This window comes from Hyperolius riggenbachi, chromosome 8 (assembly GCF_040937935.1).
Source record: "Hyperolius riggenbachi isolate aHypRig1 chromosome 8, aHypRig1.pri, whole genome shotgun sequence".
In the NCBI taxonomy this organism is placed as follows: domain Eukaryota; kingdom Metazoa; phylum Chordata; class Amphibia; order Anura; family Hyperoliidae; genus Hyperolius; species Hyperolius riggenbachi.
Genome location: NC_090653.1, coordinates 169,755,620 through 169,780,995, shown reverse-complemented (window position 1 = coordinate 169,780,995; position 25,376 = coordinate 169,755,620). Strand labels below are relative to the sequence as shown.

The 25,376-nt window shown below is 43.7% G+C and overlaps 1 protein-coding gene across 4 annotated transcripts in view; it reads left to right on the top strand.

The window, feature by feature from the left end:
* Positions 1-25,038, top strand: part of YIPF6 (Yip1 domain family member 6) — a 62,455-nt gene extending 37,417 nt beyond the window's left edge. For 2 of the 4 annotated variants that reach the window (XM_068249664.1, XM_068249666.1), the window contains exons 6-8: positions 669-826; positions 15,025-15,165; positions 23,573-23,657. In XM_068249664.1, coding sequence (XP_068105765.1) covers positions 669-826; positions 15,025-15,155 — 289 coding nt within the window. In that variant the 3' untranslated portion in view covers positions 15,156-15,165; positions 23,573-23,657. Of the gene's footprint in view, positions 1-668; positions 827-15,024; positions 15,166-23,572 lie in introns of all 4 variants that reach the window. The other 2 variants (XM_068249665.1, XM_068249667.1) reach the window with 1 other exon arrangement.
* The last annotated feature ends 338 nt before the right edge of the window (positions 25,039-25,376 follow it).

The following is a 25,376-nucleotide window of genomic DNA, read 5'->3' as shown; positions in this document are numbered from 1 at the left end:
GCCTATGAGCAGATTATGTGACTCTTCTTGGCCACAGCACTGGGATCTCCCTGAGCTACATCTCCCTCCCATAAACCTTTGTGACACACTCCAGAAGCGCCTCCTCAATTCCCGACTGTAAAGGTGAGTACACACGCCTGATTCCTGCAAAACGACGGGTCTTCGGACCTGCCCGCAGGGCGGCCGTTCTGCCGACAGTTTGTCAGTGTGTACAGTCTGTCGGCAGGCTGATCAGGCTGGTTTTGACTGATCCGCTAGGCCCCGCGGGCGCGTCTGATGACCTGTCATTTTCAGGAATCAGGCGTGTGTTTGCGCCTTCACAACTGCCTGCCCCTCCAGTTCCAGACACAGGCCAATTTTTAGTGACCCCACAGCACAATGAAAGTAACCCCTGGGGTGTATATCTAGAAATAAACTGGCTGTAGCTGGGGCAGAAATTGATTATATAGGGAAAACATACCAGAGAATCACAAGAAAGGAACTTGGCAGAAGGAAACATAGCAGCTTAGTAGTTCTGTGGCTGCCAAGGCAGAGTTTTGGAAATTATATCACAACTAATGGAAGAAATAAGTCGACTATCACTAGTAGGGGAAAAGGGTATTTCATACAGTGACAAATGCTTGCAGTGGACACAGTATTTATTCCAGTCATCTGTGTGTTTCTTTCAGCTCTTTCTTCCAGAGCCTGTGTGTATTGGGCTACTGCATCCTGCCTCTCACAGTGGCCATGCTGGTCTCCAGGCTAATGCTGCTGGCAAGTGGAGGCACAGTCACTTTTATCATACGGCTGATCGTTGTTATCACCATGTTTGCTTGGTCTACTTTTGGTAAGAATATCATTATTTCTATTTTGAAGGAGGAATAGTTAATGCTTTGAAAATTAGCTGATGCTTTTTTGATCCATGTAGTCAGGTTGATTTTCTTTATAGTGGGAAAAATGTTAGTTGTACAAATGTAACTTTGTATTTATGATTCAGTATGGGTGTGGCTGTCAAGTTTTTTTTTTTTTTTTTTTTTTTTTTTTTTTTTGTCCCCCCTCCAATAGAAGTTCTCACTCAATCTTTTATGCCCATCCTATGACTTCAGTGCTTAGTGAGCAGAATGCAGCATGCAGTCATCAACCATTTCTGCTCTGGTGTTGGACTATGTCCGACATTGTCATTTTCCTGCATTGCTCTAAATGCCGAACATAGTCCAGCATAATACAACTTATTGCCACCAATCGTTGGCTCCCTGCACACTGCAAGTCCGATTTGCGATTTTGATTCCGATCTGCAATTCTGATTTTCCCTGAATGTTATCAACAGAAAAACGTAGAAAAAAAATGCAGCATGCAGTAACAATGAAAAATCGGAATTGCATGTAAAAAACTATTAAGAATCGGAATCACATGCAGTGTGCAGGGAGCCTAAATCTGACTTAGCGGTATCCTGTACAGACTAGAGTGTCGGACTACAGCCTGGTACTACGGATAGTCAAGGAGATGCAAATAATTTCGAGTTGATGCAGCATTATGCAAATTTTGTATGCAGCTTGAAAATTAACAAGTCAAATCCTGTTGAGGATCAATCTAAAATTGGTCTATTTTCAAGCTTCATAAATTTTCATTATCCTGCATTAACTCGAAATTAATTATTTATCAATAACTATCCCTATCTGGAACACACCTTCACATTTGATTAGCCAATCACTGACCAATTTTACCACCTCCATGTAGTCTGAGAGTTTATCTACACAATCTGTTTATGTGTTCAAAATCCATTGACCTGCTAATCACATGGAGGCTGTAAAATTGGTCAGTGATTGGCCAATCAAAATTGAAGTTGTTTACTAGGCTATACTCAGATTGCTTCCGGCTCCACCCACGGCCACTGTGCCACATAATGTTAAAATTACATGGACACATTGCGGCCAGTTGTAGGTGCACCACTGCTGGATCTGGTCCACACATCGCCCCCCCCCCCCCCATGTCAGAGGTTCCCAACCTGTTTGTGTCCCAGCAGCCACGGGGATGTCGCAGTGTTCCCAGTGTCCCCGCTCTGGCTCCCTCCCAGCTGCTCAGTTGCCACACTGACCACCTTTCAGCTCTGTCTGTAATTAGAGGCTGGAGTGGAGTGTCCATATTCATGGACATCGGCAGCCATTCTTTTTGTAGCCCTGCTCTAACAATCAGAGCAAAGGCAGAGTGGGAGGCAGAATGGCATACAAGCATCTGGGAGCGAGCCACAGCGGGAACATAGCTCTAACCAAGCTGCACCGATGGAGGAGCGAACCGAGAGACCACAAACTGTCATAGGCAAATGGTCAGTGAAGGAAGTTGCCCTTTACATATAAAGGGTGTGCCTTCCTTGAACAGACATGACTGCAGTAGGCAGCAGCAGTTATTGTGCCAGAAGCAGCATATTGTCCATGCAGCCCTCTCCGGTGTGCTGGCAGCAGCAGTGGTAGTCACACCGTGCCGGGAGCAGCAGTGGTAGTCAAACCATGCCGCCAGCAGTAGTCATGCTGTGCCGGCAGCAGCAGTAGTCGCATTTTCAGCCTCTTACACTATTATATACAAAACTAGATCACGGTTCATTGATACCAAAATTGAGTTAAGAGTGTGTTTGTCAAAGGTTAGGCCACAGTTACAGAACTTGTGTTCTAGTCCTCAGACTCAGCTATCCCACTGATAGAGATATCTATCTATAGCTCTATATATCTATAGTGTCACAGGGATCTAAATGTTTGGGTGATGTGCCGTGACCTGAAAAAGGTTGGGAACCACTGCTTTATGTGGATCAAAGTGTTGAATGAACCGCTCCAGGAGCATAGAGTGCCTCATAATAACGATATTACACTAGCACTCGTGCAAGGGGGCAGAGCTACAGCACGCAAGCTGACATTAGCCCTAATAAATCTCTGAAGATCCATACTTGTCAAAGCCAAAAGCTGCCTTGCTCAAAACAGCCTGCAAAAGTTGGCAAAATAATGTTTCCCCTTTATTGAAAGATATTGTACAGACTAAAGCCCTGTACACATGCTAGATTAAAGTCTGCTGAGGCAGCCAATAACGACCGCCTCATCTGATAATCTGGCATGTATACAGCGATCAACTCAGCTGAGCAACAGCTGATTGCTTTAAACTCACTACTGCCCCACCCACTGTGTAATGTCACGTCTGCACCGCTCTTTCAGCCCTCTGCCTCCCTGCATTAAAACGGAGCACCTGTACAGCCTCAGCCCAGCCAAGTTGCCTGAGGGATCAGGTCCCGATCCCGTTTGGGCAACATCAATCGTGTGTATGGGCTTTTAAATAGTGAAGCAAAACAGGAAGGTTTTCAATACTGTGACATTACTGGATCAAATCTTTGTCAAAATAAGTTGTGTGTTTTTTTTTGTTGTTGTTCGTTTGTTTTTTCCTCAGGAGTTATCTTATCTGCAATGTACTTTTTCAGCAATTAGCTATTGAAGAAGTGCTTTAGGTGTACCTGAGACGAAGGAAAAAAAAGTTTTATACATACCTGGAGCTTCCTCAGTTAAACCCCTGCTTGCTTGCTTCCTCGTCATGTTCCTCCGCTGTCTGTAGCCTCCACAATCCGGCGGGGTAAATTGGCAAGTTGTGGCCAGTCGGCGCAGTGCGGCTAAGCACGCGTCTCCCATGGTTGGGAGCGTTCTGCGTCTGTGCAGTAGTACTGCGCTGACTCAACTCCCACAGTTATCGGACCAGATTGCGAAGGCTGCAGGCAGCGGAGGAGGACGGCGAGGGACTAATCAGTGTGAAGGGGGCTGTAAGTATGTGTAAAGCTTATTTTATTCCTTCGTCTCAGGTTTCCTTTAATAAGTATAGGCAAAGTCCTATCAAACTTGTGTAAATTTAAGACTAATTATTTTGGGTATTTTCTTTTGCTTTATGAAAGCAAAATAGTTCATAAGGTATGAAAACCCCTCCTTTGAGAAAACTCTAAAGAAACCCAAGCTCAGATTTCTGATTACTGATGCTCAAATATGTGATTCCTGGCCAAGGCTGTGGAGTTGTAGTCGGAGCAGTTTTTGGATACTGGGAGTCGGTGGTTTCATAAACTGAAGAGTCTTCGTCGAATGATTTTTGTACCACCTCCACAGTCCTGTTCCTGACACTACCCACACTAGCTAAGGAGCTCTGGGCCACAATGTGAGTTTTACATTGGGAACCCTCAAGCCCAAAATTCACATTTGATATGAAGCACCAAAACCTGTCAAGGACAGCCATGATGTTAAAAAGATTTAAAGGATACCCGTGATGACATGTGACATGATGAGATAGACATGTGTATGTACAGTACCTAGCGCACAAATAACTATGCTTTGTTCGTTTTTTTCTTTCCCTGCCTGAAAGAGTTAAACATCAGGTATGTAAGTGGCAGTTCCTGTATGAGTCAGGACTGGATCGGACTACAGTGTGACACTCACTGATAAGAAAGTACAACCATAAAACACTTTCCTAGCAGAAAATGGCTTCTGAGAGCAGGAAAGAGATAAAGGGTCGATAGTTCATAGATTTGAGCTCTGGCATACTTCAATGAATGTGTCCCTGAGCAAAAATAATAAAACAGTAAAAACTTTAAAGTACATTTAAGTATAAAATAAAACTGGAATTTCTTAAGTCATATTTAGGAGGATAGATGCAACTGTTTTCATTAGTTTTTCACCTCGGGTGTCCTTTAACCCTTTCCACTTGGAGTTCTTTCCTGAAGGAAGTCGTTTCTGCTCGGAGTGTTTTTTTGTTGTTCTTTTTTTAAAGAAATGCGCTCTCCCTCTTTACACTCTCTCCCATTTTAACATGGGATGTAACACAGTAACATGGTATATCTTATTTTAAGCAAGAAGTTTTAAATCAGGATGATAAAATTTATTGGCTAACTAAAAATGAATAAAAATAAGCAAGCTTTCGGCCTTGCAGCCTTCATCGGGCTTATATCCTGTTAGTTTGCAGGCTGGTGGTACAGACAGCTATATACATAGGACTGTAACCTTGTTTAACCACTTTGAAACCCTTGCTACGCTTATCTACTCCCCACAGAACTTTACCTGGGGCTCAGGGGAGTAGATAGGCGTACTTGTGGTAAACAGTGTGCTGTATGCCCAATAAGCTATCTGATTATGTATATAGGGTATCATTTTAACCGTGACAAGTGAGAGAATAGATTTTGTGGTGTTTGACAACTGAGGGATAAGTCATGTGATTTTTTTTTTTTACCGGAAAACTGAATGAAAAGCAATAAAACTGTTATTTTCATGTACTCTATACCCCCAAATAAATACTTGTAAAAACAACAAAAGTGACAGCATTGAAAAGAGAATACATAGTTACCCTAGGGACTTAGCTTTTAAAATATGTATGCCATGAGAATGTATTACTGTTAATCATGAAGAAAAGGGCTTTTAAGTACTGATAGAGTACAATGAGAAAACAAAAAACACAAACCAGAAACTAATATATTTTCGCCATACATTGTACTAGGAACATTATTTAAATGTTGAGATAACCAGGACAAATTAGCAAATACAATGTGTGTGTTTTACCTATGGTAACATTGTTTATTTGAAAACCTATAGTGGATGGAAATGGAGAAATAGTGTATTTTTTCTTTTTTTTTTCTCATTTTTCCCTTTAAAATGCACAGATAATAACATAATTACTAAAAGCAAATATCACCCTCACAAAGCATAATTTGTGGCAAAAAAACAAGATATAGACCATTTACATCTGATGAGTAGCAATAAAGTTATTGGTGAATGAATGGGAGGAGCGCTGAAATGTGAAAATTGCTCTGGTTTTTAAGCAAAAAACCCTGTGGTGCTGAAGTGGTTAATGAAAGTGTTCTTAAGGCGATCCAGGTGCTTGTCTCTGTCCATCCTGTCAGAACAAATCTGGTTGTACCTTATAGCTTGGCTGTAAATTATAGAGTTCTTAATGTGATATTTGAACTTTCTCAGCCATTCTAGCCAGTGGCGTACCTAGGGCATTTGACACCCGGTGCTGGGTATTATAAGACCCCCCCCCCCCCCCCCCCAAAAAAAAAGTAAAGGGGCAAAAAACGGGTGGGGGTATAACATATAGGCGTAGCCGTGACCGGATGAGGGCGAAGCTAACTGTAATTTAACGTGAACCCGGGGTGAGAGTGATATGGAGGCTGCCATATTTATTTCCTTTTAAACAATACTAGTTGCCTGCCAGCCCTGCTGATCTATTTGGCTGCAGTAGTGAACTGAATCACACCAGATCAGGGTCTATGGTTGAAAGAATTAGAGGCAAAGGACCAGCACGGCAGCCAGGCAACTGGTATTGCTTAAAAGGAGATAAATATGGCAGCCTCAATATTATTCTCACCTCGGGTTCCCTTTAAACGTGCAACGCCAAGACAGTGGACCCAAGTTTTGGTGACCCTTTCCCCAGAAAATTCACATACTTGTGCAGGTTTTCTCAAGAAAATACACGTAATGTGTGCAGATTTGCCCAGAGAATACGTTCAATCATGTCGGCAGATTTGCCCAGAAAATACATGCAATCATGTAGCAGACCTGTCCAAAAAACACTTCAATCGTGTAGCGGACCTGGCCAGAACATAAACGATACACCTGGCTGCTTATATAAATAAAAAAACAAAAACATTTACTCACCTGCAGCAGAGCTCCTGTTCCGGCCTCCGTCCCGTGCGCAGCTCCCACGATCCTCTGCAGCCAGCAACTGAAACTTCCAAAGTCTCCAGAGCAGGGCTTCGGACATTTAACTATAGCCCTGTTCTGCCGCTGCGGTGAACTGACACGGCATCTATTAGATGCCGAAAGTCAGTTCACGCTGGGGGGTGCTTGGAGAATTTTAGGGGTTGCTTCAGCACCCAAAGCATATCTGTTTTCCCTTTTGATGTTGCATGTATATAGCTGTCTGTACCACCAGCCTGCAAACTAACAGGCTATAAGCCCGACGAAGGCTGCAAGGCCGAAAGCTTGCTTATTTTTATTCATTTTTAGTTAGCCAATAAATGGTATCATCCTGATTTACATTTCTTGCTTTTACTGATGGCTAACACGGTACAATACCCTACTGCTATCTTATTTTAAAGAACACATAACGTTTAATTTGATACCGTATTTGGACAGTTTGGCATCTTCTATTGGCTGGTAGCAGAGAAGAAAGCCAAGGTATGGTAAATTGAAAAACAGTTTCCTTGGTTTAATCCGGGCCTGCGTGAGCAAGTTTCGCAATAATAGGTGGTTTTATGCCCGCCACCTGGGGTCTTGCTGTCCCTACACACAATGCAATTGTTGGTATTTTGATTGGGCAGATTAGCAAAAAAAATACTGGCTACTATTTACATGTTCTCAATCTGCATAACAAAATTTATTGTATCAAAAATTACACACAGTTCCCATAAAACCCTCCCATTCCCCCCTTAAAAAAGCCTGCCTAGAACTTGGAGCGCTCCTCACCTACACATACCAACCACACATGTAACACAGTCTCTGGCCAGTACTTGCTGATGCAAAAATTGGGCAATTAGAATCAATCATTCCAAAACTCATCAAATTGTCCTACTGTGGATGGTATCCGCAGCAATCATGGTAACCCCCACCTATCTCGGCTGCTTATTCCATTCAATTGGTTGTCATATGAATACGCTTTAGGAAAAATCCTCTTATTCGGTTTACTATATCACCAAAGTACTTTGGACATATGAAACAAGTTCTCCTTCTTGAGCTTACCAATTTTTATGCATTTGAGATTGTCTCTTTAATTTTCATCCACGCTGCACAGCAGCACTCACCACGCTTCCATCCCCTTTAGGTACTGTCATATCTCCTGGGCTTGTGGCTGTGGCGTCCCGCAGCTCACACTGCCTTGACTCTGATCCCGGGTTCCTACGAGGTGTCTTAACTTTTTGTTCCCTCTGGCCGGCCAGACTCTGCGCTTCACTCGTGCGGTGAGTGACGCCAGGCTACACGCTCTCGCTCTGTCGGCTTGGTGACCACGCCTGCATACGCGTTACGCCTACTTGATCACGTGGGCTTCATCAGTGCATAGTGCTGTTAGTTAGGAGTTAGTTATATACCGAATAAGAGGATTTTTCCTAAAGCGTATTCATATGACAACCAATTGAATGGAATAAGCAGCTGAGATCGGTGGGGGATACCATGATTGCTGCGGATACCATCCACAGTAGGACAATTTGATGAGTTTTGGAATTATTGATTCTAATTGCCCAATTTTTGCATATTTTTGAGGAAACTTCTCAATTGAGCCACACTTTTTGATCAGCAAGTACTGGCCAGAGACTGTGTTACATGTGTGGTTGGTATGTGTATGTGAGGAGCGCTCCAATTTCTAGGCAGCCTTTTTTAAGGGGGGAATGGGAGGGTTTTATGGGAACTGTGTGCAATTTTTGATACAATAAATTTTGTTATGCAGATTGAGAACATGAAAGGTTTTTTGTGGAGTATGTATATGGTCCTCTAATGTTCTCCTCCTTAAGGAGTATATACCATACATTGCTTGAAGATTAGTTCACCAGGAGTAGTATTTGGAGTTGGCTACTATTTACACCCTCCCCCAGTCCATCCCATAGGATGCCATTCATTCTGTTAACAAGTTTGCAGGCAATCTGCAAGAAAAAAAAATTAATCTGCAATGATTTTTATTATTTTTTTTGCAGAATGGAATCTGCAAAACTGAATCTGCAGCTATTTTTTATTTAAAAAAAAACAAAGAAACGGAAGTGACATTTAAATCTAAATGTCACTTCCTTATTCCGCTGATGGGGGTCATCAGGTATGGGGATGGGGGGCTCTACCAGTGTGGGCATGTAGTGGGACATGCCCACAAACCGGCGCACACAGGCGGTTTGTGGCGGTTCCGACGCGCTGCAAACCGTCGCTGCAGACATGTCCCGCATAGTGGGACATACGAGTGCAGCGCGGAATTCGCAATGTCCCGCTGTGCAGGACATACGAGTGGAAAGGGTTAAAGCACCCTCTACACCATATAATTCCACACGCGATCGATCGAATTCGATTAGATCGATTAAATCCGACATGTCCAATCCGGATTTGATTGGTAGTGTGGTCGATTTTGCATTGATAACTATGCAAAATCGACCACACTACCGCTCGAATCTCGATCGGCCATGTCGGATTTAATCGATCCTATCTAATTTGATCGATCGCATGTGGAATTCTATGGTGTGGAGGAGGCTTTAAGCAGAAGAAAATATTTTATTGATTACGACCATTCAAAGCACATACAGAGCTGATAATTACCAGTCTAGCACCAATGAAGAGCTAATAAAGTGATCAAAAGAGTTGCCTGGGGGCATATCTGGTTACTTCTGAAGCTGTGGCTTGAATGAGGAATGACTCCATGTTGCCAAGACTTATGCCCCATACTCACGGGCAACATTCTGGCCTGTCGCTAGCACACGGGAGCGTGTGGGCGACAGCTCGTCGCCAGGTCCCTCCGCATACACACGGCAGAGGGACCTGGCAACTAATGCGGCGGAAGATGTCGCTGTTGTTTCTCCCCCCGCCGGAAGTTGAAGGTATTCCCTGGTTGTTGCTGTCACTAGTCCGCATACCCACGTGGGCTAGCGACAGTTGTGGCGGCAACTGTCGCCAGGCGATTGACCGCGCCAATCGCCTGGCGACAGCAGCTACGAGCGACAGTTCGGGGTGCGCGCCCGTGCAACGCCTCGTTGCGGTGACATTTGTAGCCTGTGAGTATGGGTCATTAGGCTGGTTTCACAGTGGGACGTTACAGGCGCACGTTAGAGCAGCCTGTAACGCACCCCACCGCACAGCAATGAAAAATCAATGGGCTGTTCACAGTGCCCACGTTGCGTTACTTAGTAACGCTGCGCCATAAAACAACGTACTGCATGCAGTACTATATAAGCGGCAAAGCCGCGTTACTGCTTGCACATGCTCAGTAATGTTGGGGAGGAGCGGAGAGCGGCCAGGCACATGGCTAATTTAATATTCACTGCACTCAGTGACGTGCAGTGTTTACTTCCTGGAGCGGCCGCTCTGTGCGGCGATTGGCCGGGCAGGACCACGTGATGCCGCATGCGTCCAAGAGTACGCATCACGGATGCCAGAGTGAGCTGCACAACGCGGCTCACTCTGACGTCCACATCAGAGAGCACCAGGCGTTGCGTTAGGGGCACGTTATGCGACCTTAATGTCCCCTAAAACGCAACGTCCTGTTGTGAAACCAGCCGTAAAGAGGACCTGAACTCTAAATAGCAAAATAGACCAACAGCATCCTTTTCAAAAATCAGTGGCAAAAAGTTAACAATATATGATCAAAAAACATGTAAACAAAAATTATAAAATAAATCCTTTAATAAACCCATCCCACTTGTGACGTAGCCTGCCGCGGCAGTCACGTGGTTACTGTCCGGCAGGCTCGCAGAAAACACTGGGAGACCTTTCACAAGAGTTCCTGCGGGCATGTTATTTACATTTTACGTCATCAGGTGGCGCCTCGTAGGAAGCATGAAGGACCTGCACTGACAGCCAGAGTGAGCAGCAGAGTGGAGCAGACAGCGGAGGGAGGGGAGAGGCCAGGAGACAGGGAGGGTGGACAGCAAGGCAAGCAGAGGAATGGAGGGAAGGGAGAGAGCTGCCAGCCGGGGCATCATTGCCACACAGCTAATAGAGACAGAGCTGGCTGACAGAGTGGAGTGAGAGTAGTGATGTACGGTTCATGAGGGATTGACCTTGACCAATTTTGATGTGCGTTTTTTGGGCATTTGCGTTTTTGAACAAGTTTGATGTGCGTTTATTATGCGTTTGCGTTTTTCTGATTGGCAAGTGTTGTCTAGATTTTTGAAAATAGATACTAGTGGTTAAATCTATGTAAAACGCAAAGCGGTTTTCATGCGTTCCTATATTTTACATTGAAACGCATTATAATTGCGCAGACATGTTTGCGGTTTTAAAAAAAAATCGGAACACAGAGGTGGAAAAGGCCACCCGGGATTATTATTTTAAACAGACTGCACTTAAGAAAGAGCAAACGCATGTGTTTTGTGTTTTTGGCAAAAAACGCAGCTAGTGGAAAAGGGCCCTGACACACACACAGCTGGAGGAGGAGGAGCCAGGAGCAGGAATAATATATGGCTGGGCCAATTAGCAGGGGGAGGGGAGTGACTAGCAACTATTTACTGCTAGCCACACACTCCCCAGTGCAATGAATCAAATTAATCGGTTCATGATCCCTTTCTTTTTGGTGAATTGAATTGAATGAATCGATTCATTGAAAAGAGCCGGACTTCCATCACTAAGTGAGAGACTTCCGTCTCTCCCCTCAGCTCAGGCATTCAATTGCAGCCCAGCTTTTCCTCCTCTCAGCCTCTATCTTCCTGTCAGCTGGGCTCTAGCTCCACCCCCTCTCTCCAGCACAGGAGACACAGACTAAGGGACAAGGCAGCCAGCAGTAAAGTGTAGCCAGCAGTGCCACAGATACAAGTGACAGCAGCAAAAGCAGCCAGTCAAGTAAAGCCCAGCAATGAATCACCACAGAAGGTTTGGGCTGACAGTCTCATGTTCATTGTCTGTAGTTGCTGCCTGTGTACCTTCTCCCAACCTCCTGACTGCAGCTCTGACCCAGGTGCTGCGAGCAGGGGGAACTTTCTTTCCCTCTCTGAGAGTGTCTCTCCTCACCATCCCCCACCTTGCCAGCATTCCTCTATTAGGTCTGCCTGGAGACGTTATGAGCGCACAGGCAGAATGTAATCACGTGGGAAGGGAGCCTTATAATATTTGCTGATTTCCTCCTGCTGACCAGCCATGACCTGGGGTCAGTTTAACTCCTTAGTTTCACCTTCCCTCGACACTTAACCTCCTTGCCGGTTATCCCGAGCTGAGCTCGGGGTAACTCGCGCAGGAGGATTGCTCTGACCCTGCTGGGCCGATTTTTTTTATTTTATTTTTTTTTTTTTTTTTTTTTTTTTTTTTTATTTCCCCCCCCCCCCAAAAAAAAATTCTCTACATGCAGCTAGCACTTTGCTAGCTACGTGTGGTACACGATTGCCGACGCTACCCGCCGATTTGCCGGTACCCGCCAAGCCGCTAGGCTAGCTACATGATTTTAAGAAATAAATAAGTGCTGCGCTGCCCCCTTGCCGCAATAATTGGAACGGCAAGGGGATTAAAGTAGAACTGAAGACTGGGAAAAAAAAGATTCACTTTACCTGGAGCTTCTCCCAGCCCCCTGCAGACGTTCTGTCCCATGCCAGTACTCAAAGATCCTCCGGTCCCCCACCATGGTTCGGTTTATTCACTGCCGACTTTTTTGCACGACTGTGGCTGGCAGCATATTGCGCAGGTGCAGTACGATAAAATCTCTACCACGTCTGTGCTGGACGCTCCTGGCAAAAGGAGTGTGAACGAGTACAAACTGCACCTAGCGGGTGACCAGAGGATCGTTCCAGGTATGTGCGGGCACAGGACGGGCCGAAATTGATTGCATATATTGATCGGACATGATGAAAGATGTCGGGCTGTTTGGTTGATCAGGTGTACAGCTGTAAACCCAAGCGATATCAGGACGAGCGACAAAACCCCCAGCACTGTCCCCTCTAAAGTCAAATGTGTACTATACTTTGTGTCCGCAGCTGGCTCCGTCCACAATCTGCATACAGACATGTGCCTACGTTACTGCGGAAACCACCTGGGGCACGTGTATGCAGATTTCAGACGAAGCCCGCAGCGGACATGGACAAGTAAGGTATAGTGCAACAGCCGCATGTCTCCCCCACCCCTATGCTTGGCTACCTATGCTGGAGGCACCTACCTATCTAACCTATACTTGGGTACCTACAGCCACAGGACCACTCCACAGCAATTGGCGTGAAGTCCTGGAGCAGGGTTTTGCAGGAAATCACGCGCACATCTCCGCTTGAGCTCTGTCATCAGTCTCCCAGCAGTGATTGACTGCTAGGAGACTGTAAGACGGCGAAACCGCCGTCTAACACTGTACAGCGCTGCGATCTGCTGACAGAGTATAGACAAAATACCGTATATACTCTCATAAGCTGAGGTACCCACTTTTCCCCCATAAACGAGGAAACAGTGATTGACTCGCTTATAAGCCGCCTCCCCCCCTTCCCCTCTAGTATAGCCTTAGGATTAATAACCAGATGTTCCCCCAATATGAGGCATCCCAATACCCAGTAAAAAAAGTCAGATGTGCTCCCAGTATGTGACATCCTCCCCAAAGCCAAATAGGCCCCCAGCAGCTGACCTCCCCATAGCCAGATGTGCATCTATGTCTCTGCTAATTGCCCCTCACGTCTGCTTAGCTCCCAGCCTCTTCTTGACACAAATCCTGCTGACAACCAGGGACATTGCTCAAGACAAATCTTCCACACCCTGTAGTCTGGAATCTCAAATGTTGCTAACTGGAGTGCATTTCCCCATGATGGCAGATTATGATTCACACTAGATACGCTGACCATACGTCCTGCTTTACCTGGGACAGGTCCCGGATTCGGGGTCTCCTGTCCCAGGTTGCATGAGGTCCTGGGAAACGTCCCGCTTTTAGCTGCGGGACGGCCTGGCCTCGGGACTCTGGCCACCATACCATTGCATGAACTGGCATGCAGCGCCTAATAGACAACGTGCCAGTTCATAGCCCCGCTCCAGCAGCCTGCGTATTGTTCGGCAGGCAGAGCAGGGCTACGGGAAGATGACGACCGAAGCCCTGTACTGGAGACTATTTTGTCTGCAGTATAGGGCTTCGAACGCTATCTTCCCGTAGCCCTGCTCTGCCTGTTAGCGCGGGAGATTGGAGGAGGATCATCCACGGAGCTGCGTGCCAGAGGCCAGGAGAGGAGACTTCTGTCAGGTGAGTAAATTATTTGTTTTCTGCTGAAATGTGTCCCAAATTGCGTTTATTTTTTGCTGAAATGTGGCCCAAATTAAAGCTACCCCCACCAGGGCACTAAAGTACTTCCCACAGGTTCTGCAAAGCTGCAGGCAGGGAATATAACTGTTCCTTGTGACACAGCCCATGTCTGCAATGAATATTTTGCTTCTATCTCTGCACGTCTGATCTCCATGTGCACTTCAGAGCAGACTTCCTGACTGCTGCCATCTACTGGGCATGTGCTGAAGACAGCAAAGCATGCAGGGAGATGTAGTTTCTTGAAGCCCGGCATTTGCTTTGAACTTTGACTGTCTTTACTCTGCTCCCTCCCCACACGCTGAAGCCAGGAAATCAGAGCTTCATGATAGCGAGCTGCAGCCACAGCAGTATACAGATCCGGGCATAACAGCAGCATGTGGCCGCTTGTCACATAAACACATGTATCAGCACATAACGGAGGATGCAGCGTTGAGAATACAAGAAGCAACTGTACATTTCCCAGCTTCAGCATGTCGGGAGGGAGCGGAGTAAAAACCGTGAAAGTTACATCAAAAGGATTCCTGCTCTCTGCAATGCACGCTCTGGGAGCACTGGGGAACATCAGTCTGTTTACTGCTGCACTAATGCTGCTGCGGGCATGGGGAGGACAGACATAGTGGGGGCACAGCCAGCTGACTCGCATAGAAGCCGAGGGGAGGACTTTTCAGCACATTATTTGTGCTGAAAAATGTGGCTTCTATTCGAGTATATACGGTACAAAGGCAGAAAGATGACAGGCTGGAAAACACAGGCAGACATAACATACACAGGCGCAGCCAGATTACATCACTGTAACTGTTCACTACCACAGGCTAATGTGCATACTGCACAGTGATTGGAGAAAGGAGCTGTTTGAGGAAGGGCTGGAGGAAGTAGAAATCAGCTGGATGGTACAGCAAACTTGCCAACCAACGTATGGCTGCACACACTGCACTAAAATGCAGTAACGCAAATAAGGACATTTGACAGGTATATTACAGCAAACCTATAATTTTATTTATTAAGGCAGTATTCTGCAACACATCAGATATTTTACAGTATCAAATTTTAAGGTCAGTTCCACTTTAAATAACGTTTTGCATGTCTACACTTTTTCTCCAGTCGCCCTACCTGAAAGATACCAAGCACCGCCCACAAGAAGCATGGCCAATAAAAAACCCACTTCCCCTTATGCACCCCAGTGCTTCCAGAGAATCAACACCTCTACGGAAGAACACCAGAAGTTGGCCTAAGTTTTCTTCAGTAAGGTCTAGAATTGGATCTGTCACTCGGTACATTAAAAGTACAAATTGGTGCCCTCTCTTTTGTTTCTAGACAAACCTTGAGCCAAGGATCCCCTCATTGTTAGGTTTGTGAGGGCAGTATCTAAAGTTCCACCAGTTGTACATAAAATTGTTCACCCCTGAGATTAGAATTTATTTCTGCGACTAAGCTTCCTTTTGAGCCTTTGCAGGTGGCTTTGGATAGGTTCCTAACTCTCAAGGTCACCTTCTTAGCTGCTATCGCATCACCTTGGAGGGTGAATGACGTTCACTTCCCTATCAATTAAGTTCCCTGGTGGTAACCCCGGCCTGAGCTCAGGGTAGGACAAAAGAGCTGCGAGCGGCAAGCCCGAGCTCTGGTCTGGGTAGGGAATTCCATTGTTTTTGTTTTTTCGTTTTGTTTTTTTCATTTGTTTAGGAGTCCCGCTGCGCAGCGCCGATCGGCATCTGTCCCCGGCTATTGCAGCCTCTTCTGGCCACCAGGATCCCCACAACCCCGCTCTTGTTCCGGGGCCCCGGCGGCCAATCACTGCAGCGGGGGGGGGGGGGGGGGGGTGTTACTTAATTTTAAAGTGGACCTAGAGAAAAAGTGATCCGTGTATAATACGTGTGTGTATGTATATGTGTGGGTTACCACCAGGCCTGCTTTAAATTTCTCAATAACTTTATCCCTGACCTGTCTGGTGTGTTCTTTGAACTTCATGGTGGTGGTCTGAGGCCGTCACCGAGCAGCTGTATTTGTACTGACATTAGAGTACACACAGGTGCACTCTATTTAGTCATTAGCACTCATCAGGCAATGTCTATGGGCAACTGACTGCACTCAGACTAAATGGGGCTGAATAATTACACACACCCCACCTTGCAGTTATTTATTTGTAAAAAATGTTTGGAATCATGTATGATTTTTGTTCCACTTCTCACGTGTACATCATTTTGTATTGGTCTTTCACAGGGAATTCCAATAAAATTGATGCAAGTTTGTGGCAGTAATATGACAAAATGTGTAAAACTTCAAGGGGCCGAATACTTTTGCAAACCACTGTATGTATGTATGTATGTATGTATGTGTATATACAGTGGTGTGAAAAACTATTTGCCCCCTTTCTGATTTCTTAGTCTTTTGCATGTTTGTCACACTTAAATGTTTCTGCTCATCAAAAACCGTTAACTATTAGTCAAAGATAACATAATTGAACACAAAATGCAGTTTTAAATGATGGTTTTTATTATTTAGTGAGAAAAAAACTCCAAATCTACATGGCCCTGTGTGAAAAAGTGATTGCCCCCCTTGTTAAAAAATAACTTAACTGTGGTTTTTCACACCTGAGTTCAATTTCTGTAGTCACCCCCAGGTCTGATTACTGCCACACCTGTTTCAATCAAGAAATCACTTAAATAGGAGCTATCTGACACAGAGAAGTAGACCAAAAGCACCTCAAAAGCTAGACATCATGCCAAGATCCAAAGAAATTCAGGAACTAATGAGAACAAAAGTACTGTAATTGAGATCTATCAGTCTGGTAAAGGTTATAAAGCCATTTCTAAAGCTTTGGGACTCCAGGGAACCACAGTGAGAGCCATTATCCACAAATGGCAAAAACATGGAACAGTGATGAACCTTCCCAGGAGTGGCCAGCCGACCAAAATTACTCCAAGAGCGCAGAGAAAACTCATCCGAGAGGCCACAAAAGACCCCAGGACAACATATAAAGAACTGCAGGCCTCACTTGCCTCAATTAAGGTCAGTGTTCACGACTCCTCCATAACAAAGAGACTGGGCAAAAACGGCCTGCATGGCAGATATCCAAGGCGCAAACCACTTTTAAGCAAAAAGAATATTAAGGCTCGTCTCAATTTTGCTAAAAAACATCTCAGGCAGGGAACACACTTGTCTTTCAGTTTTCTGCGCGCGTTTTCCTGCATACTTTTTCTGCACACCAAGTGTGTTTCCAAGCAGGAAAACGCGCCCGTTTTTTCACAGCAGCTGATGTAATTTATAGAGAAAACTGACAAAATGTGCAGAATCAGGATGCAGAATGTCAGTTTTTTTTTTTCTGCGCGCATACAACATATTAAGTGTGGACTAGCCCATTGATTAACAGGAGTTGTCAGTTTTTCTGTGCAGAAAACGCGCACGAAAAAAGTCAAGTGTGTTCCCTGCCTCCATGATTGCCAAGACTTTGGGAAAATACTTTGTGGATCGACGAGACAAAAGTTGAACTTTTTGGAAGGTGCGTGTCCCGTTACATCTGGCGTAGAAGTAACACAGCATTTCAGCAAAAGAGCATCATACCAAAAGTAAAAAATGGTGGTGGTAGTGTGATGGTCTGGGGTTGTTTTGCTGCTTCAGGACCTGGAAGGCTTGCTGTGATAGATGGAACCATGAATTCTACTGTCTACCAAAAAGTCCTGAAGGAGAATGTCCGTCCATCTGTTCGTCAACTCAAGCTGAAGCGATCTTGGGTGCTGCAGCAGGACAATGACCAAAAACACACCAGCAAATCCACCTCTGAATGGCTGAAGAAAAACAAAATGAAGACTTTGGAGGGGCCTAGTCAGTCCTGACCTGAATCCTATTGAGATGATGTGGTATGACCTTAAAAAGGCGGTTCATGCTAGAAAACCCTCAAATAAAGCTGAATTACAACAATTCTGCAAAGATGAGTGGGCCAAAATTCCTCCAGAGCGCTGTAAAAGACTCGTTGCAAGTTATCGCGAACGCTTGATTGCAGTTATTGCTGCTAAGGGTGACCCAACCAGTTATTAGGCTCAGGGGGCAATTTCTTTTTCACACAGGACCATGTAGGTTTTGAGGTTTTTTTTCTCACTGAATAATAAAAACCATCATTTAAAACTGCATTTTGTGTTCAATTATGTTATCTTTGACTAATAGTTAACGGTTTTTGATGAGCAGAAACATTTAAGTGTGACAAACATGCAAAAGAATAAGAAATCAGGAAGGAGGCAAATAGTTTTTCACACCACTGTATATGTATAGATATAGATATGGATATGGATGGATAGTATTTGGCTGGTGTTGGCTTCGCCCACTTTTTCTAACTCTAACAATTACTCAGTTACCTAGTTTGTGAGACCTGTGGTCTTTGGCATCAGTAATTTGCATTGAAATGGAACAAATCTAATTGGCTATGTCTCCAACTCCCTTTTCTGAATTTGAACTCAAGTCACCCAATGACCAACTGTACAAGGTTTGAGGCTTGTGCTATTAACAGTGCAAGAATAGCAGCAACTAAATATTCCCCGTAATATCAGTGGCTAATATTCGTAAATTGTTGGTGGTCCAGGACTGTCAGGGCTCAACCCAGGACATGTAAAGATTATGCAATTTTAACCACCTTAGCGGTATGGACGAGCTCAGCTCGTCCATTACTGCCAGAGGGTGCCGCTCAGGCCCTGCTGGGCCGATTTTGACCAAATAAAAAGCAGCACACGCAGCCGGCACTTTGCCAGCCGCGTGTGCTGCCTGATCGCCGCCGCTCTGCGGCGATCCGCCGCGAGCAGCGGCGAAAGAGGGTCCCACCAGCCGCCTGAGCCCTGCGCAGCCAGAACAAATAGTTCCGGCCAGCGCTAAAGGCTGGATCGGAGGCGGCTGACGTCAGGGCGTCGGCTGACGTCCATGACGTCACTCCGCTCGTCGCCATGGCGACGAAGTAAGCAAAACACGGAAGGCCGCTCATTGCGGCCTTCCGTGTTACTTCTGGCCACCGGAGGCGATCAGAAGAACGCCTCCGGAGCGCCCTCTAATGGGCTTTCATGCAGCCAACTTTCAGTTGGCTGCATGAAATAGGTTTTTTTTTTTATTTAGAAAAAACCCTCCCGCAGCCGCCCTGGCGATCTTAATAGAACGCCAGGGTGGTTAATGATAGATGCCGAAAAGGCCTTTGACAACGTGTCCTGGGTTTGGCTTGAAGTGGTACTGGATAGAGTGAAAATGGAGCTTTCCGTAGACTATTATTGGCTATGCATACTAACCCCACTGCCTGTATTTATACTCCAGGCTTTCTCTCTGACTCTATTTTGTTGGAAAAGGGAACCAGGCAGGGGTGCCCGCTTTTCGACACTTTTATTTAATCTTGCTCTAGAAACCCATGACCCGATACCTAAAAAAATCAAATAGCTGGAGTGGACATTGGAAGCTTTCAAGTGTCCCAGGCCATGTTTGCTGATGATATCTTGCTTTTCCTCAAAGATCCATCTTCTCAACTAGAGTGAGTCTTAAACATAATTAGTGAAGTGGGCCAATTAAGTGGTTTTAAGATTAATGTATCAAAATGTGAATTGATGTATCTTTCTCCATTAGCTCCAAGTATTGGATTAACCCATCTTTCAGTAAAGCCACCTATTTGGGTATTAAATTCCATAGACACCCATTCCTTCTGTATTCCTAAAATTACCAACCTCTTATAGCCGATATTAAGACAATTGCATAACTGGGAGAACCTGCCTATAAATTTAATGGGTCGAGCCGCACTTATAAAGTCAGTCTGTTTTGGTAGACTATTGTATCCTCTACAAACCATCCCTTTATTACTAAAACACTCTAATGTAAAATAACTTTATAGAGCGTTCTCTCGTTGTTTGTGGAAAAATGGCAAAATCAGGATCGTTCTCTCCAAGTTACAGCTACCTAAAGAATGGGGAGGGTTGGCTATCCCTGATTTTAGACGTTATAATTTGGCCTGCCTAACACGCCATATACGCGTCTCGATAAACAAAACCTCGATTTTATTCTAATTATTCACTTGAATCATCCCATGCTGATCCGTGGTCATTAGCAGGATTGCTGCATTCATCTCATAAACCTCTCCCTCATAAACTCAAGAGATGCAAAATCTTCAACGACACTAGTTGCCCGGAGAGAGCTATGTAAGCTATTCACACTTCCTTACCAGATATCAAAGTATATGCCATTATGGGGCCTTCCAGGTTTTCCCGCTAGTTTGACTCATAGGGGATTCTTAAGGTGCGTACACACATGCGACCATAGTCGTTTGAAACGATCGTTCCCCACGATCGTTTAAAAAAAAGCAGCCAACGACTATTAAGTTTAACGACGGACGAGCTAGATCATTAAAAACGAACGATCTAGCTTGGCGGACTTTTTCCAACGACGATCGTTTGCAAAAGTAGTACATCGTTGGAAACTGTTGTTCGTACTAGACTTGACATGCGCATTTCACTATTTCTCCATGGAACTTTTCATTTTTATGCGCAGCCGCAATAGTTGCTTTTACGTGATGTAACGTTCGTTCTAATGATCTGATCGTTACACACCTTTTTAAAACTAACTTTACTTAGGTCGTTCTTTCATCAATTAAGTTTGTTCGACGTTGACAACGAACGATCGTTGTCGCATGTGTGTACGTAGCATTAGAATGGCAAGAGAAGGGTATCGAGAAGTTGGACCAATTAGTAGATCTTTCATCAGGAAAACTATTGTCTTTTCATATTATTAGATCAAAATTTCATGTACCTAAATACCAATTTCTATATTATGGCCAGCTGAGATCTTTTGTTGATAGTAAAGGTTGGTGAAACGTGAAAGTATATACTTTGAATGACCTGGACGATTTTTTTAGCCCCACATGTGCCTAAGATTTCATTGTCCACTCTTCAAGCTGATCTTTAAAGAGAATCTGTATTGTTAAAATCGCACAAAAGTAAACATACCAGTGTGTTAGGGGACATCTCCTATTACCTTCTGTCACAATTTCGCCGCTCCCCGCCGCATTAAAGGTAGTCAAAAACAGTTTTAAAAAGTTTGTTTATAAACAAACAAAATGGCCACCAAAACAGGAAGTAGATTGATGTACAATATGTCCACACATAGAAAATACATCCATACACAAGCAGGCTGTATACAGCTTTCCTTTTGAATCTCAAAAGATCATTTGTGTGTTTACCTTCTGTCCCCTTCTTCTCTCATGCACTGAACATTACAGGCTTCCTGCAGACAGCTCTGCCTGTGCCTGTGTTTGTAATTCCTCAGTATGTGTCAGCCAGCTACTTTCACAGCCTAACAGAGGAGGATTTTTATCCAGCTCTCTTCTATCACTGATAAGATAGCAGAGACGCTGCTGGCTTATGTAAATAAAACACACACTGGAGTGTGCATAGAGGAACAGACCAGCACGGAAGAGTTGGCAGCCTTCCAGACACAGGCTGACAAGTCTGACAGGGGAAAGATACATTGATTTATTACAGAGACCGTGATAGTACAAAGTGCTGCAGTAAGCCAGAACACATTAGAATAGGTTTTGGAACTTGTAGGATGGTAGAAAAAACTTTGTAATTTTTGTTACATAGTCACTTTAAAAATTGGGCCTACCCAAAAAGACATTAAATCTGTCTAGATGGTCTAAGGAGATAACTGGTGAGGATATCCCAACTAAAATTCTTGAAGGGTATAAAGAAGTTTATAATGTGGTTGTGGGGGCAAATTGGCGGGAGTCACATCTAAAATTTATACATGGAGCGAAATATGCTTTCAATATTAAATATAAAAATCCACCACCACATTATACTCCAAAATGTCCTAAATGATCATTTATGAATGCCGATATTTTTCATTGTGTTTGGGGGTGTCCTACAGTGAGGAAATTTTGGTCTGAAGTGTCAAAATGTATCAAACAAATGTGTAAAATTCAGCTAGAACCTATGCCTTTATTTCTATTAACTATGAAGAACCAATCTCCCAAAACTGGGTTGGTGCTCGAACAACGGGCAAATCCTTGAGTAAATTGGTTCATTTGGTATTATTGGCTGCTCGAAAGGTGATTTTTTTTTTTTTTTTTTTTTTTTTTACAATCGGCTATTCCCCAGTATTCCTACGGTTTGGGATGTTAAAGAGGAACTCACTCATTTATACCATCTGGATAAGTTGTATGCACTAAACCACAAGGATAAAAGGACAAAATCTTTTTTTTTTTTTTTTTTTTTTTCAAAAAGTGGAAACTTTTTATACTTATAACTCGCACTCAACAGGATATACGAGCTCTGATGGAGCATTTCCGATATACCAAATAGTACCTGATGGAGCATCTTCAAGGAACGCTAGGAAAGTTGGACATCTCATGATTTTAAGATAATACAAATAAGACAGGAATGACAAGACAGGGGAAGAGAAAGGGTGGGGGTAAAAGGGTTTTTCTCAAGTAGAATATAATACTTTAAGTGTAGTGGCTAAAATTAATATGCTGTATTCTACTTTATATTTTTCGGAATGGTACTATCTACGCTGATTTAAGGCCCGATTTTGTGTCTTTATACTACTTCTTTCGTTTTACTGTTTTTGCATAGTTAAAAACTTGAATAAAATATTATTCTTCAAAAAAAGTGTACACACACACACACACACACACACACACACACACACACACACACACACACACACACACACACACACACACACGTCGTGTAATTGTGTCGAGTGGTAAAAATTACACCTCCTCACAGGGCTGCTCACTAGCCCTGTCACTTTGAACCCCAGACTGCAGTAAAAATCTAACAGTGGCTTAATATATACAATACATATACAATACATATCCTACTAATATTATAAATGGGAAAGTTCGGATGTTTGAATGTTTGTTATTAGATCACGAAAAAAAATGGCTGAATGGATTTGAATGAAATTTGGCACACACGTAGTACATTACCTGAAATAACATATAGGATAGTTTTTATTCCCACAACCAAGTGGGCGGAGCCAAATGCACATTTCACTCTGCTAATGTAAACAGCAGCCATTCTTACACTGTTAATGGTAGGGTTCTCAAACTTTTGTAGGCTCCCCCCACTTTTCTGAATATTAATCCCAGTGACCAACTGTGCAAAGTTTGAGAACCCTACCATTAACAGTGTAAGAATGGCTGCTGTTTACATTAGCAGAGTGAAATGTGCATTTGGCTCCGCCCACTTGGTTGTGGGAATAAAAACTATCCTATATGTTATTTCAGGTAATGTACTACGTGTGTGCCAAATTTCATTCAAATCCATTCAGCAATTTTTTTTCGTGATCTAATAACAAACATTCAAACATCCGAACTTTCCCATTTATAATATTAGTAGGATATGTATTGTATATGTATTGTATATATTAAGCCACTGTTAGATTTTTACTGCAGTCTGGGGTTCAAAGTGACAGGGCTAGTGAGCAGCCCTGTGAGGAGGTGTAATTTTTCCACTCGACACAATTAAAACAGTGTTCTGAAGAAGCGTTAGAGCTGAAAGGAATATGGAGGCTCCCATCTTTGGTGGTCATTCTTATGTTGCATGTCAGCAGTGACTGAGTGTCACAAAGTAGAGAAGTATGCAGATTTGCTGTCTATCATTAAAAAAAGTTCTCTTTTTGTTTTTTCCAGCATCAACAGCCTTTTTAGCAGATAGTCAGCCTCCCAACCGCAGAGCCCTGGCTGTCTATCCAATATTCCTCTTCTATTTTGTCATCAGCTGGATGATCCTGACCTTCAGCCCATCATCTGCTTAGTTGCTGGCGTGGGATCATACTTTGTGTTTATAAGTGGACATTATTTGGCTTGGACGGTGAGAATCTACTAGCAACAGAGGATCTTTTCATGCAGGTGTTTAACTGACCAAAGTTTCCAATGGTGATTGGAGCTGAAGATGTGGGCGCTGTGCTACATACTGGAGTTATAGTAGCTGATGCATAACTTCTATATAACCCTGCACTAAAATAGTAATATGTATATTTATATTTCTTCCACAGCTGCATATTGTTTATTTGCTGGGCAGCATATTGGTCTTTGGCTACTAGGATTGTCCTGCTTTTATAAGAAGTTTACAAAAGTTATGCAATGTAAAGACTTATTCCACTAGTGATAACATTTGGATGGGTCATCTCATTGCTTTCATCATATTATTGTAGTTTATGTTCAGTAATTCGGATATGGGTCAAAGGGACATCATTGTAAACTTCTGATAATGTCTTTTTTGTTAGACTCCTGTTAGATATCTGAAGTTGCTCTTGAATAGCCATTCAGTTTTTGCATTTGTTGCTTAGTTTGCCCACATTGCTGTATGATCTCCAGATCTATGCTGTGAGTTTCAAAGGAATCAGAACACTGGAAGCGCTGGCAGCACAGGGAAGTTCTTGCTATTCAGAAATTTTGAAGGTTTTTTTGGGGGGAAGGTTAAACTGTCTGGAAGACCAGAAGTGTTGGTAGCAGTGAGATAAAATGAAGAAGGTAGCGCAGACAGTCCTTGTAAATGTGAATACATGTAGCTCACATCCTTTCTATGGAAAGGTTTTGGTTTCAACTTATAGAGGACATTTATGTGGTATACAGATAGGACTGTTAAGTTCCAAAAACTGCAGAAGTATGCAGCAATCTTATTGGACAGTTTTGTAGAACCCCATAGTCAACATGCGGATACATAAAATGACTTAAAAATTCAATGATGTGGACTTCAGTGTATAAAACCTAGATCTACTTCTTCAAATGTTTGCAATCAATCTGGGTATCTTTGCCACAGATATAGAAGTCAAGTGTATACATGTTGCTTTCGCTAAATCAGGCATCTTAGGAAAATGCCTGCTGTTTACCTATGATCCTTCCCTCTTGTTTGATTCCTTCATGTACAGACAGTAGAGGGCAGTGCTGTACCTGTGCAGCATCCCAGGCTGTCCTTGGAGGATTAATGACTATTAACTACATGAAATCACTACTCTGCTGCTTTCTTTGATGAGGTGTTAGTACATCGGGAGGGGGCATCTGTAATTATTTTTTTTCTTTATGATTTTGTTTTCAATTGAAAGAATAAGATGCAGTATATATTTTTAATTTATTAAACTTTGTTTTTAATATGATAGTTTTTGTGGTTTTTGTGTGATCTTTGCATTCTGTCACAAAAAGGGTAACAATCCCTCAGCAACTTCCTCTTCAAGGAACTGTTGCCTCCTTCCACAGCTTTAAGATTTAATTCAAATTTACAAGCCACTTCATTTGAGCAAAATTAAGATAACTGTCACAATCATAGCAGAGATCGCTTAACCATTTAGGCCTTTTGGACTTATAGTATACGTCCAAAAGGCCACGTACGCTCACGCGACCAATCATGCACGTGCACTCCCGGGCTGCGATTCGTTAGCTCGGGGATCAGTGAATCAGGACATGGTGCCCGATCATTGATCCCTTTTCCCGGCAG